Source organism: Engystomops pustulosus, unplaced genomic scaffold (genome assembly GCF_040894005.1).
Source record: "Engystomops pustulosus unplaced genomic scaffold, aEngPut4.maternal MAT_SCAFFOLD_290, whole genome shotgun sequence".
Taxonomy (NCBI): Eukaryota; Metazoa; Chordata; class Amphibia; order Anura; family Leptodactylidae; genus Engystomops; species Engystomops pustulosus.
In genome coordinates this window covers 64,778-79,092 of record NW_027285169.1, presented here as the reverse complement: position 1 = coordinate 79,092, position 14,315 = coordinate 64,778, and the positions used below count along the sequence as shown (strand labels likewise).

The window sequence follows — 14,315 nt, the reverse complement described above, 5'->3', positions numbered from 1 at the left end:
CCTGTGAGAGGAGCCCCCCGACCCTGTGAGAGGAGCCCCCCCAACCCTGTGAGAGGAGAGAGGAGCCCCCGACCCTGTGAGAGGAGAGAGGTGCCCCCCAACCCTGTGAGAGGAGCCCCCCGACCCTGTGAGAGGAGAGAGGAGCCCCCCCAACCCTGTGAGAGGAGCCCCCCGACCCTGTGAGAGGAGAGAGGAGCTCCCCGACCCTGTGAGAGGAGAGAGGAGCCCCCCTGACCCTGTGAGAGGAGAGAGGTGCCCCCCGACCCTGAGAGAGGAGCCCCCCGACCCTGAGAGAGGAGCCCCCGGACCCTGAGAGAGGAGCCTCCCGACCCTGTGAGGGGAGAGAGGAGCCCCCCGACCCTGTGAGAGGAGCCCCCCGAACCTGTGAGAGGAGAGAGGAGCCCCCTTAACCTGTGAGAGGAGAGAGGAGCCCCCAGACCCTGTGAGAGAAGGAGCCCTCCGACCCTGTGAGAGGAGAGAGGTGCCCCCCGACCCTGTGAAAGGAGAGAGGTGCCCCCCCAAACCTGTGAGAGGAGAGAGTAGCCCCCCGAACCTGTGAGAGGAGAGAGTAGCCCCCCGAACCTGTGAGAGGAGAGAGTAGCCCCCCGAACCTGGAGAGGAGAGAGTAGCCCCCCAAACCTGTGAGAGGAGAGAGTAGCCCCCCGAACCTGTGAGAGGAGAGAGTAGCCCCCCGAACCTGTGAGAGGAGAGAGATGGCCCCCGAACCTGTGAGAGGAGCCCCCCGACCCTGTGAGAGGAGCCCCCCGAACCTGTGACAAGAGGCGTGCACGAATTCATGAGCAGCGCTTCACAGTTCCGCCTCTTCTTATGGTCTAGGAGTGAACTTCTGAATGGTCGGTAACAATAGATTCAGTGTCGGCCACTCCAAGAACTCCTACCCCAGTATCGCCCCTCTGCTCACTGCCCCCGCACCACCCCTCTGCTCACTGCCCCCGCACCGCCCCTCTGCTCACTGCCCCCGCACCGCCCCTCTGCTCACTGCCCCCGCACCTCCCCTCTGCTCACTGCCCCCGCACCTCCCCTCTGCTCACTGCCCCCGCACCTCCCCTCTGCTCACTGCCCCCGCACCTCCCCTCTGCTCACTGCCCCCGCACCTCCCCTCTGCTCACTGCCCCCGCACCGCCCCTCTGCTCACTGCCCCCGCACCTCCCCTCTGCTCACTGCCCCCGCACCTCCCCTCTGCTCACTGCCCCCGCACCTCCCCTCTGCTCACTGCCCCCGCACCGCCCCTCTGCTCACTGCCCCCGCACCTCCCCTCTGCTCACTGCCCCCGCACCTCCCCTCTGCTCACTGCCCCCGCACCTCCCCTCTGCTCACTGCCCCCGCACCTCCCCTCTGCTCACTGCCCCCGCACCTCCCCTCTGCTCACTGCCCCCGCACCGCCCCTCTGCTCACTGCCCCCGCACCTCCCCTCTGCTCACTGCCCCCGCACCTCCCCTCTGCTCACTGCCCCCGCACCTCCCCTCTGCTCACTGCCCCCGCACCTCCCCTCTGCTCACTGCCCCCGCACCTCCCCTCTGCTCACTGCCCCCGCACCTCCCCTCTGCTCACTGCCCCCGCACCGCTCCTCCGCACTCTTCACCTCCGCTCTCGCCCCCTCCGCTCTAATTTAATTTGCCCCTCTTTCTTTGTTAGGAAACTTGGAAGATATGTGACCACTTCCCTAAGGATGATTACTGGCTCCTCCCAGCTGACTAAACCTTGGGCATGTGACTCTCCTGTAGCGGCTGAGCCCTGGCATACATGAGGCTTGTGCCACTCTGCATTTGGAGGTCACAGTAATGAGGGTCTCCTGGGCCCTCATTCTGCAGCACATGACCCCACATGAATCTCCTGTAATATGTGTCACCTCTGGTGGGGCTCTTGATGTGAGTGCGGCACAGTGAGTGCAGCTCTGGAGAAGATGTCAGTAAAGGATTCACATCACTTTGTGGCATAATATAGAGATGTATTTTATGAAAACATTCACTGAAATGTCACACGTCATAAGACGGGGCCACATGGGATGAGTATAGGATGTCCTGCAGTCCGGACCTCCGGTGGAGTCCTGTCCTCTGCTATCGGGCCTCACAGCAGTCAGTCCTGGCGGGGGAGAGGGCGGCCAGCGCTCCCTCCACTTCTATAGCTCTGAAACGTGGATTTGTAGTTCACACGTCCACATGGGCCTTTGAATACGCTCGCTCGCTTGGTTTGAGGGTCCAACTCCACTAGAGCAGAGACTTCATGGAAGACTGGTTAACAGTGGCGAGGTCTCCGCTCGGAGGTTTCTGGTGCCTGAATAGCATGGAGCAGTAAAAGGTACTGGAGCTCGGTCCCAACAGAGGAGAACATCGACCACACGGGAGGTACCTGGGGGTAGACAACATTGGAAGGAGAAGTCAGACTCTACCAGCCGCATTTACTCCACATTGTGCTGCCGAGAACCACATGATCAAAAGGGGAACGACAGGACGTGACCTTAGAAGAGGTGAGAGACCTTATCCTAGAGTACAGCTGTAAAGTATAAAAACTCTTGCCTAGTTCTGCACAAAGGCAAAATACGCAATGCTCTATATTACACTCATTTACTCTCTGCAGGCTGGAAACTAGTAGTACCTTCTCTCTCTGGCTGTCTTTGTTTGCTTGGTTGCCATGGGAATCTGTAGCTAGACAGAGGAGGGTGGGTGTTGTTGTTGGGAGGAGTCACTAGCACATGCACTCTCAGCATCAGTAGCAGGATAATATCTGACCTGCAGTGATGTCAAAGGCATGTGACCCTGAGAGAGGAGCCCCCCGACCCTGAGAGAGGAGAGAGGAGCACCCTGACCCTGTGAGAGGAGAGAGGAGCCCCCCGACCCTGTGATAGGAGCCCCCCGACCCTATGAGAGGAAAGAGGTGCCCCCGACCCTGTGAGAGGAGAGGAGCCCCCGACCCTGTGATAAGAGCCCCCCGACCCTGTGAGAGGAGAGAGGTGCCCCCGACCCTGTGAGAGGAGAGAGGTGCCCCCGACCCTGTGAGAGGAGAGAGGTGCCCCTGACCCTGTGAGAGGAGAGAGGAGCCCCCCGACCCTGTGAGAGGAGAGAGGAGCCCCCCGACCCTGTGAGAGGAGCCCCCCCCCGACCCTGAGAGAGGAGCCCCCCGACCCTGAGAGAGGAGCCCCCCGACCCTGAGAGAGGAGCCCCCCGACCCTGAGAGAGGAGCCCCCTGACCTTGTGAGAGGAGAGAGGAACCCCCCGACCCTGTGAGAGGAGAGAGGTGCCCCCGACCCTGTGATAGGAGAGAGGAGCCCCCCCGACCCTGAGAGAGGAGCACCCCGACCCTGTGAGAGGAGAGAGGAGCCCCCCCGACCCTGTGAGAGGAGAGAGCAGCCCCCCGACCCTGTGAGAGGAGCCCCCCGACCCTGTGAGAGGAGAGAGGATCCCCCCCCCCGACCCTGTGAGAGGAGAGGAGCCCCCCGACCCTGTGAGAGAAGCCCCCCGACCCTGTGAGAGAAGCCCCCCGACCCTGAGAGAGAAGCCCCCCGACCCTGTGAGAGGAGAGAGGAACCCCCTCGACCCTGTGAGAGGAGAGAGGAGCCCTGACCCTGTGAGAGGAGAGAGGAGCCCCCCGACCCTGTGAGAGGAGAGAGGAGCCCCCCGACCCTGTGAGAGGAGAGAGGAGCCCCCGACCCTGTGAGAGGAGAGAGGTGCCCCCGACCCTGTGAGAGGAGAGAGGAGCCCCCCCAACCCTGTGAGAGGAGAGAGTAGCCCCCCGAACCTGTGAGAGGAGAGAGTAGCCCCCCGAACCTGGAGAGGAGAGAGTAGCCCCCCGAACCTGTGAGAGGAGAGAGTAGCCCCCCGAACCTGTGAGAGGAGAGAGATGGCCCCCGAACCTGTGAGAGGAGCCCCCCGACCCTGTGAGAGGAGCCCCCCGAACCTGTGACAAGAGGCGTGCACGAATTCATGAGCAGCGCTTCACAGTTCCGCCTCTTCTTATGGTCTAGGAGTGAACTTCTGAATGGTCGGTAACAATAGATTCAGTGTCGGCCAATTGCGGCACAGCACTCCAAGAACTCCTACCCCAGTATCGCCCCTCTGCTCACTGCCCCCGCACCGCCCCTCTGCTCACTGCCCCCGCACCGCCCCTCTGCTCACTGCCCCCGCACCTCCCCTCTGCTCACTGCCCCCGCACCTCCCCTCTGCTCACTGCCCCCGCACCTCCCCTCTGCTCACTGCCCCCGCACCTCCCCTCTGCTCACTGCCCCCGCACCTCCCCTCTGCTCACTGCCCCCGCACCTCCCCTCTGCTCACTGCCCCCGCACCTCCCCTCTGCTCACTGCCCCTGCACCGCTCCTCCGCACTCTTCACCTCCGCTCTCGCCCCCTCCGCTCTAATTTAATTTGCCCCTCTTTCTTTGTTAGGAAACTTGGAAGATATGTGACCACTTCCCTAAGGATGATTACTGGCTCCTCCCAGCTGACTAAACCTTGGGCATGTGACTCTCCTGTAGCGGCTGAGCCCTGGCATACATGAGGCTTGTGCCACTCTGCATTTGGAGGTCACAGTAATGAGGGTCTCCTGGGCCCTCATTCTGCAGCACATGACCCCACATGAATCTCCTGTAATATGTGTCACCTCTGGTGGGGCTCTTGATGTGAGTGCGGCACAGTGAGTGCAGCTCTGGAGAAGATGTCAGTAAAGGATTCACATCACTTTGTGGCATAATATAGAGATGTATTTTATGAAAACATTCACTGAAATGTCACACGTCATAAGACGGGGCCACATGGGATGAGTATAGGATGTCCTGCAGTCCGGACCTCCGGTGGAGTCCTGTCCTCTGCTATCGGGCCGCACAGCAGTCAGTCCTGGCGGGGGAGAGGGCGGCCAGCGCTCCCTCCACTTCTATAGCTCTGAAACGTGGATTTGTAGTTCACACGTCCACATGGGCCTTTGAATACGCTCGCTCGCTTGGTTTGAGGGTCCAACTCCACTAGAGCAGAGACTTCATGGAAGACTGGTTAACAGTGGCGAGGTCTCCGCTCGGAGGTTTCTGGTGCCTGAATAGCATGGAGCAGTAAAAGGTACTGGAGCTCGGTCCCAACAGAGGAGAACATCGACCACACGGGAGGTACCTGGGGTAGACAACATTGGAAGGAGAAGTCAGACTCTACCAGCCGCATTTACTCCACATTGTGCTGCCGAGAACCACATGATCAAAAGGGGAACGACAGGACGTGACCTTAGAAGAGGTGAGAGACCTTATCCTAGAGTACAGCTGTAAAGTATAAAAACTCTTGCCTAGTTCTGCACAAAGGCAAAATACGCAATGCTCTATATTACACTCATTTACTCTCTGCAGGCTGGAAACTAGTAGTACCTTCTCTCTCTGGCTGTCTTTGTTTGCTTGGTTGCCATGGGAATCTGTAGCTAGACAGAGGAGGGTGGGTGTTGTTGTTGGGAGGAGTCACTAGCACATGCACTCTCAGCATCAGTAGCAGGATAATATCTGACCTGCAGTGATGTCAAAGGCATGTGACTGATCACATGCTTCATCTCATCCAATTACATCCAATGGAATGTAGCAGGGCTGTTTGTGTTTGAAAGTTTGGATATAGTAAAAAAAATTTGTATGTATATCAGGCAAATCTGATCAATTGTTCTGATGTTTGAAAATTCATGTGCTACTGCCACGCCCCTCACTGTGTGTATATACATATATATGTGTGTGTATGCATGTACAGATAGTGTGATGCCGCCATGTGTTCCTCTTATTCCTGGTGTTTTATGGTGTAGTAGGACATGGTGTAATATATCTTTCTCTTTAGGATGTAGTAGATTACTGTGTGATGCATGGATCCAGTGTTTTGTGTCTCCCTCGCTCTGCACTAGATCTCTATACAAGCAGTAACACTGATTCTGTGTCCTGATTGGCTGAGCAGTTTGTGCACGTTCATGTGAATGCCCTCATTGCTCAGACCTCACTGCCCCTAGGTGATGTCACAGCCAAGAAGCCCCGCCCACTCCAGGAGAAGCGGAGAGGATATTACAGAAACCTCATATATCTATTCTCCCTATATCTCAGGATAGGAAGAAGCAGCAGCAGGATACAGGTATCACTGGAAGTCTTGTCAAAGTCTCTCGCCAGCTGCGCTAAAACGAGTTTTTGTCAATAACTTTACAGTTAATCTTAAGGATAGATGATCAGTCCATACTGGAAATACCAAGAGAAATTGCTATAAGATGGCGCCACATCAGGCATCCTATCCCTCACAGTCCATCCTGAAATTGTTCTGCCTGATCAGAACTGATCACATCCAAACCTTTATTGTAATCTCACAATAATCAGCATCAATCATCTTACCTCCACATCAAATATCCAATGCCAAGTATCAGAACAGATGAGCCCACGGCCAGGAGAAGCCAAGCTGTGATGAAGAACGAGACATTCGGTGGTTAGAATTTACACAGGTCTAGAGAAAGTTAGCGCCCATGAGAAACACTCTGGGGGTCATTTACTAAGGGATTCGCGTTTTCCCGACGTGTTACCCGAATATTTACGGTTTGCGCAGATTTTCCCTGAATTGCCCCGGGATTTTGGCGCACGCGATCGGATTGTGGCCAATCGGTGCTGGCATGCATGCGACGGAAATCGGGGGGCGTGGCCGAACGAAAAACCGACTGATTCGGAAAAGCCGCTGCATTTAAAACAAAAAATCTGTTGCAGAGCTTGCACTTACCTTCACTCGGCTCGGTGAACTCCAGTGCATTCCGATGCTTTTCAGCGCAGCAGCGCCACCTGGTGGACGGCGGAGGAACTACCTTAATGAATCCCGGCCGGACCCGAATCCAGCGCAGAGAACGCGCCGCTGGATCGCGAATGGACCGGGTAAGGAGGACACTGCCCCACTGTGTCAGCTATCTGTACTAAATATAGAGGACCGAGCAGTGTCCCCTCCATCTCCCCCAGCATCAGGGCATCCGAACAGCCACCACTGATTTTGTCCTTAGCCGTAGCTCCTGCAGAAATCTACTGTGCCCTCCACCACTCACCATTTCTGGAGCCATGCTGTTCACTTCTTCTTTGCGATGGTACAATTTTGTCTTCAACAGAAGAACTTGTCCCAGAATACGGAGCCACAGATGATCCCAAGGTTACCAGACCTGAAACACAGAAGGCATTACACATGTGCAAGCAGCACTCTGTCTGCAACTTATATCGCCACGGACTCACCTCTGAACAATATCACGAATCCTGGACCACCAAGCTCATGGTCAGATAGGAATGTTATCTGAAGATGGTCTGTCTGAAAGGTGAAAACGTTTGGAGGTTCTAGACCCCCTTGAATGTGAAGAAGCAAGTTTCCACTTCGCCCATCCTTCACTTCAAGAAAATCATTAGGATCTGTGATGTGAAAGGACTGAAACTGTATCTGTATGGAAGCACTGCCAGGGATGAGTATGTTCCACAAACATGAACTGTCCGCACTGTATTCATCTGGGAAATCTGGAGAGTAGAGAACCCCAAGGGTAGAGGAGAAGTTTCCGTGACATGTCCCAACCCATACTATAGAAGAAAAACAAGAGAACATGTCATGTGGGTACAGTACGTAATGGTGTCACTCCAGGTGTCTACACACTCACCACTGTACACACTGAGCTTTCCGTCACCACCACAAAGTTCATTGGTCCTTCCAAAACAGACTTGGTCACACTGAGAACTACTGACCATCTGTAGATTGGCCACTTCCAAGGAACTGCCACAGAAGCAAGCATAGCCAGCTTCTAGTCCTGCGTACTGCCAGGATAAAAAGGCACAACACTATTAAAAGTATGAGCGAGAGGAGGACACGGCCAGGGCGAGAGGTGGACACGGCCAGGGCGAGAGGAGGACACGGCAAGGGCGAGAGGAGGACACGGCAAGGGCGAGAGGAGGACACGGCAAGGGCGAGAGGAGGACACGGCAAGGGCAAGAAGGGGACACGGCAAGGGCGAGAGGAGCACACGGCAAGGGCGAGAGGAGGACACGGCAAGGGCGAGAGGAGGACACGGCAAGGGCGAGAGGAGGACACGGCAAGGGCGAGAGGAGGACACGGCAAGGGCGAGAGGAGGACACGGCAAGGGCGAGAGGAGGACATGGCAAGGGCGTGTCTAAAAAATGATCATAATCCACTCTATTAATTCTCAGGACTGTAGATGAGGAGTTGGGTTTTTTGATACCTCGTGGCCTTTCCTACGGCAGAACTGGAGGCAGGTTTGGATAGTGAGTTTTTTCGATGTTCCACTTGCCCCGCTGAGGGCTGGAGGAGAGCCCTGGTCCACAAAACAGCCAACATAGCCTGGCACTGAAAATGGAAACACTCCAATAAACCCTTAATTCTCTCCAGTGTATGCTGGAGCGGCACACAAATCTTTGCACATACTGTGGCATGATGGGATATCGCAGTACTTCCAGTAGATTCCTTCTTCTGTCTCGGATACATAACACCACGGTTGGACATCAGAGTCCGGATTCCTGTAGAAATAGGACATGTTAAAAAGTGCAGGCCAATGTTCTGGAAGCTGTACTACACTGGTAACTGGCTGCTGCCCTATGTAGTCAGCTTGGTTCTGGTGCTGTATGTTTGGAATAAGGATCAGATCATTATATAAACCCTGGATTGGTGGGGCCACTATCATACCTGCAATAATTGTGGTTTCCCAGCCCAAGCTCCCCAGAGGGGTCAGACTGTGTGTTGTATCGGTGATGGAAGGTCTGGTTCCAGTATAGACATTGTATTCTTTCTGCTCCAGCGTGGTTCACCGAACCCCGATAATCTCTCCCATTTACTGTGTAACATTCTGACAACTCTGAAGAAGAAGATGAAGTCATCAACACAGCAGAGCAGAGACTAGAGCAAGATAGTCCTCTGAAAACACAAGGGTCCTCCTCCTACACGGTGCCTGTGATCACACATAATATACAGCAGCCTCCTGCAGCACATGGAGGGTCCTCCCTCTACATGGTGCCTGTGATCACATAATATACAGCAGCCTCCTCCAGAACATGGAGGGTCCTCCGCCTACACGGTGCCTGTGATCACACATAATATACAGCAGCCTCCTCCAGAACATGGAGGGTCCTCCGCCTACACGGTGCCTGTGATCACACATAATATACAGCAGCCTCCTCCAGAACATGGAGGGTCCTCCGCCTACACGGTGCCTGTGATCACACATAATATACAGCAGCCTCCTCCAGAACATGGAGGGTCCTCCGCCTACACGGTGCCTGTGATCACACATAATATACAGCAGCCTCCTCCAGAACATGGAGGGTCCTCCGCCTACACGGTGCCTGTGATCACACATAATATACAGCAGCCTCCTGCAGCACATGGAGGGTCCTCCGCCTACACAGTGCCTGTGATCACACATAATATACAGCAGCCTCCAACAGCACATGGAGGGTCCTCCACCTATGCGGTGCCCGGAGTCTGCAATGATTTTATTACATCAGCCAAGGCTTCAATCGGCGGCACCAGACCCCAGGTTTCCTCTTTAAGCTTTGTCCCTCATTTAGCTTTTTATCATCCTTATCATTCCTGCAAGAAGTGTTCCCTAGGGAAGATCCTGACTGGTAATAGAGTGTCAGCTCTCTGGCCCAGCAGCGGCTCATCTTTCCTGGTGAATTTCCCTCTTCGTCAAACTTCAAAGAGAGAGGAGTCTGTCCCAACCTGGAGAACCCCTCATGTCCCAGCACAAACCTCACTTCAAAGGGGTCCCAGGCAGGAGGAGCAGCTGCCTCAACACGCCAAGACCCCTGAGGCAGGAACAAGACATACATACATGTAAACATATTAACCCATTCATGTGACACACCTGGCATAAAAGGCTCCGACAGGACAGGAACCACCAATCCCAAAAGGAATAAGAGCATCTTCCAAGGTGTAAAGTAGAAGATCCCAGACAGCCTCCTGCGAGAGACATCCCAAAGAACAATCAGACTGGAGCAGTGTCAAGAAAACCCCTAGACCAGGCAGACTGTAAAGAGAAATATCTCCCCAAACTGGAGAAACTTACCTGTGGATGGTTCAAAAGACCCCACTGAGGAGACACCAATGAGTGACCCCAGCCTGGAGACCATCAATGGGAGTCCCGATATGGAGACTGCCAATGAGAGATCCCAGTGTGTAGACTGCCGGCGAGAGACCCCAGTGTGTAGACTGCCGGCAGAGACCCCAGTGTGGAGAGTTCCAGCTAGAGACCCCAGTATGGAGAGTTCCAGCTAGAGACCCCAGTGTGGAGAGTTCCAGCTAGAGACCCCAGTGTGGAGAGTTCCAGCAAGAGATCCCAGTGTGTAGACTGCTTGCGAGAGACCCCAGTGTGGAGAGTGTCAGCTAGAGACCGCAGTGTGGAGAGTTCCAGCAAGAGACCCCAGTGTGGAGAGTTCCAGCGAGAGACCCAGGTGTGGAGAGTTCCAGTTAGAGACCCCAGTGTGGAGAGTTCCAGCGAGAGACCCAGGTGTGGAGAGTTCCAGTTAGAGACCCCAGTGTGGAGAGTTCCAGCGAGAGACCCAGGTGTGGAGAGTTCCAGTTAGAGACCCCAGTGTGGAGAGTTCCAGCGAGAAACCCCAGTGTGGAGAGTTCCAGCGAGAGACCCCAGTGTGAAGAGTTCCAGCAAGAGACCCCAGTGTGAAGAGTTCCAGCAAGAGACCCCAGTGTGAAGAGTTCCAGCAAGAGACCCCAGTGTGGAGAGTTCCAGCGAGAGACCCCAGTGTGGAGAGTGCTTGCTTCCTGGTGAGTCAGCCGTTCTTATAGTGAGTGCAGCAGCTGCAGGGGACTCGTGTCTGTACCTGTCCTCTCCACCTGTAGGAAGTTGTGTCTCATCTCTACCTTCAGGCGGGTGTCTCTGAATGTAATTATTTCTACAGCACAGTCGACATAACAGACTCTGTATCTACCACAGAAAGTGTCTATCTGTATTGTAGATGCTCCTGGACCCAGCAGTGAGCATCTACTCCATCCCTCCTGAACATCATCCACAGCATGGTGATTGCACCGGACACATCCACTTCCTCTGTAGACCGTCAGGACTAGTGCAGTGTTAGTACCGGTACCTCACTGACCCGCTGCACCCCTGTATAGAGAGCACGCAGAATGCCGAGAACACGGCTGTAGACTTATTTACATAAAAATCACACGACAGAGGTGCTTTGCATTGATATGCCCAAAAACAAGACAAAACAGCAACTAAAAGTTGCAGGACCTCTACTGACATCATCAACACGTTACTAATTATCCTACTGCATGGTGTAGATTAGTTGCAGGGTATCCCAGCACACGTTGCCTCTTCTATCAATATGTTGAGGTGACTAGGAATGAGAATATTCTACATCTGGTATCTGCAAACGTTGAGGATGCATCTGAGATTAAGATACTGCCCCCTCCCCTTAGCAACGCTGACCATAACATTGTTGTAGGAAAACCAAATCTAAACTCATACGCAGATGGTCTGACGAAAAATTAGAAGAATTCAGGGCAAACCTCAGCCCGACTGACTGGAGCGCTTCAGCCAGAGGATATAAATGAATGGGCAGATAGCTTCAGCGACTACATGAAGTTCTGCCCAGAGGAAGTCATACGCTGCTTCCCGAACAACAAACCAAGGATCTTAAGTTACTGAAGAAATAGGAAGCCTTCAGACACAAGGATAAAGCAACACAAAGCAAAGAACAAAAATACTGAAGAGCAATGGAGAGTATGGTAAAGAACTAGAGGAAAAACTTGCAAATAACAACATGAAGGAGGTCACTGGGAGGGAACTAAACCTGAGTGAGGAATGGGTGCATAGGGTCCATGGTAGGAATCGATTCTCGGATGGCTTCCCGGTTTACACAGCTATGTTTGGCCACCCATCCACTACACTTCTACCTACACCAACCGATGGAGCTAACACCTATGGAAATATGTGGCTGAGGGTTCCTGTGGAGCTAGTTAGAAGGGCCCTATCCGGGCTCAAACCCAACAAGGCTGTGGGGCCTGATGGAATCTGTCCACGGCTACTAAAAACCTGTGCAAACGAGCTAAGCCCTGCACTGACCGATATGTTCAGCTATAGCCTACACCAGGAGACTGCAAAAAAACAACTACAAGTATTTCCGCCGGATTGCACTCACATCCCACAGAATGAAATCCTTTGAGAGAATTCTCCAGTCTCACATGTAGGAGGCCGTGAAGGGCAGACTTGACTAGTGGCGTAACTAGAAGCTGATGGGCCCCCATGCAAAGTCTGTGCCAGGCCCCTGACTATAATGTATGGTTTATAATAATAGTCTTCTCATATGGGAAAGTGACAACAGAAGGGCCCCCTAAACCTCTTGGGCCCTGGTGCAACCACAACCTCTGCACCCCCTCAAGTTACGCCCCTGGACTTGACCCATTACACAACAACAAAATGGGTGGGGATGACGCGGTGCTGGACCTTCTACATAGGACCTTCTCCCGTCTGGAACATAAAGGTAATATTGTAAGAATAACCTTTGACTTCTCCAGGAAAACCATAGACCGAGAATTGATGAGGGGCAAAATGACCCACCTCAACCTACAGCCCTCTATTGTCAACTGGACACATGACTATCTAACGAATAACTCGTACACCGGTGAGGCGCACCTCAGGGCACTGTCCTAGCACCATTCCTCTTTACACATCTGACTTCAGCCATAACTCAGCCATTAAGGACGGTGACGTCAAGCCCTATAGGGGCACCATCAGCTCATCTGTAGTATGAGGTGAAGACAATAACCTCGAAGGAAAAACTAAGGAATCTCGGGAAACTCCGGTCCTTCAATGTATGTGGCAAGATCCTGAGAATGTTGTACGAGTCCTCGATCACGAGTCTGCGATTCTTTGTCAAGAAGGGAGGAGAATAAAAACTTATTAAGAGGGCTCAAGGCGCTGTCGGCCTCCCTGGGTCTGTCAGGAAAGATGCATCAACAAGTTCCCCCCACTCTACCAATGTACCAGCGCCAAATCAATGGCCATACGGAGAGATTTTATAACTCGCTATGGAAATATACAACAATACCAGCAGCTCCCCCCAGACTAGTGTTACCAGCGACACCCCTCCTGTTCATCCTCCCACCCTCCGCATTAATGATTCGGTGTTTCCATGGATTTGTATTGTATACTCCTGGCTCCAATGATTTGTAGACAAAGCAATTTCTCAAAGGGATCAATAAAGTTGTATTGTATCGAAACCCCAAAAGTATGTACCAGAAAAGTGCACAAAAATAAGTCCCTACGTGCCCATATATTGGGGAGAAATTGGGGATCGAACTTTTTTTCATTTAATCCATTGTGAATGTTTAATTTTCCACCCAAAATGAACGTATTGTCCAAAAATTGTAGACCGCAAGGGTTAACAAATTTGTTACAAGAGTTTTTTCGTATGTTGCGGGGTGCAGCTTCCATCATGGGGTCATTTACTAGTTTTGCTATTATTTTGGCCTCTCACAGTCATTTGAAAGTTGGGCCGGTCCCTAGAAATACGGGTTTTGGCGATTTTCAAAAAAATTTTAACATTTTTTTCAAAGTTTAAAATGTTCTGCTCGCCCGACAGTGATAGCACCCAAAAAACTTCCCTAATATCTGCTTAATGTTTATGTGTCCTCGCATTCTTCTAGGATGTGACGAGGCTCAGAATTTTGGGTGTGATTTTTCACATTTTCATGAAAATTGCCAAAACATTGGACAACTCGGCTTCCAAGTGAATGTAAGAGGTTTTTATGCAGCTTGTTAACCCTTTAAAGGTTTCCCAGGGACGGGCGATACGGGAGCCGCTTCTTGTTCACCACACATTCAATTTGGCCCAAAAAGTTACAGGTTTCTGGGTAGAAGAAAATCGTCAGTTCCAGTCTGGACTCCTCACTGTTCACCCCACCATGAAAACGTGTTTATTCTCTTTGATTTTTAAAAAACTGCTCAATTTTACTGAATAAAAACTAATGTAGAGAGAATCTGTTTTACTCTTCAGTCCACAGAACGGCTCGAGGGTTTATTGGTTGAGTTGTTCTTCTGGTTTTTCTGATCACTTTGTAGAAAAATTGTTTGTGAAGGGACTTGAAAATTCGTCTTTTTCAGGTTCTTGTTTTATTGCGTTCACCATAACAGGTCCGATATTTCTTCAGATTTATTGTACAGGCCGTTATGGAGACGCCAGAACCATATAGAGTGTGTTACTGAATGCGGAGGATGAGGTCAGCGCCTCCTCACACGTCCTCTGCCACCCGCAGTTACAGTAACAGAACCTGCTCGGCTCCGCTGGCCCGATACTGACCCCAATGACGGGACAGATGG

General features: G+C 52.8%; 1 protein-coding gene across 1 annotated transcript; it reads right to left on the bottom strand.

Moving 5' to 3' along the window:
- Positions 1 to 4,687: 4,687 nt before the first annotated feature.
- On the bottom strand, positions 4,688 to 14,252 carry LOC140110497 (kremen protein 2-like). Its single transcript, XM_072132235.1, has 10 exons — positions 10,041 to 14,252; positions 9,840 to 9,934; positions 8,660 to 8,828; positions 8,402 to 8,493; positions 8,199 to 8,323; positions 7,623 to 7,776; positions 7,213 to 7,545; positions 7,032 to 7,142; positions 6,343 to 6,406; positions 4,688 to 5,113 (listed from the first exon to the last, which is right to left on the bottom strand). Exons 2-10 carry the CDS (start codon positions 9,895 to 9,897, stop codon positions 4,972 to 4,974), a joined length of 1,248 nt encoding a protein of 415 aa, XP_071988336.1. The 5' UTR covers positions 9,898 to 9,934; positions 10,041 to 14,252; the 3' UTR covers positions 4,688 to 4,971.
- Positions 14,253 to 14,315: the final 63 nt, after the last annotated feature.

Excerpts from the sequence above, each read along its gene's own strand:
- LOC140110497 (XM_072132235.1), bottom strand. The coding sequence starts at position 9,897 with ATGCTCTTATTCCTTTTGGGATTGGTGGTTCCTGTCCTGTCGGAGCCT. Across the intron at positions 8,494-8,659 it reads GGAAACCACAATTATTGCAG|GAATCCGGACTCTGATGTCC; the intron begins GTATGATAGTGG and ends CTATTTCTACAG. Across the intron at positions 7,143-7,212 it reads ATTCGTGATATTGTTCAGAG|GTCTGGTAACCTTGGGATCA; the intron begins GTGAGTCCGTGG and ends TCTGTGTTTCAG.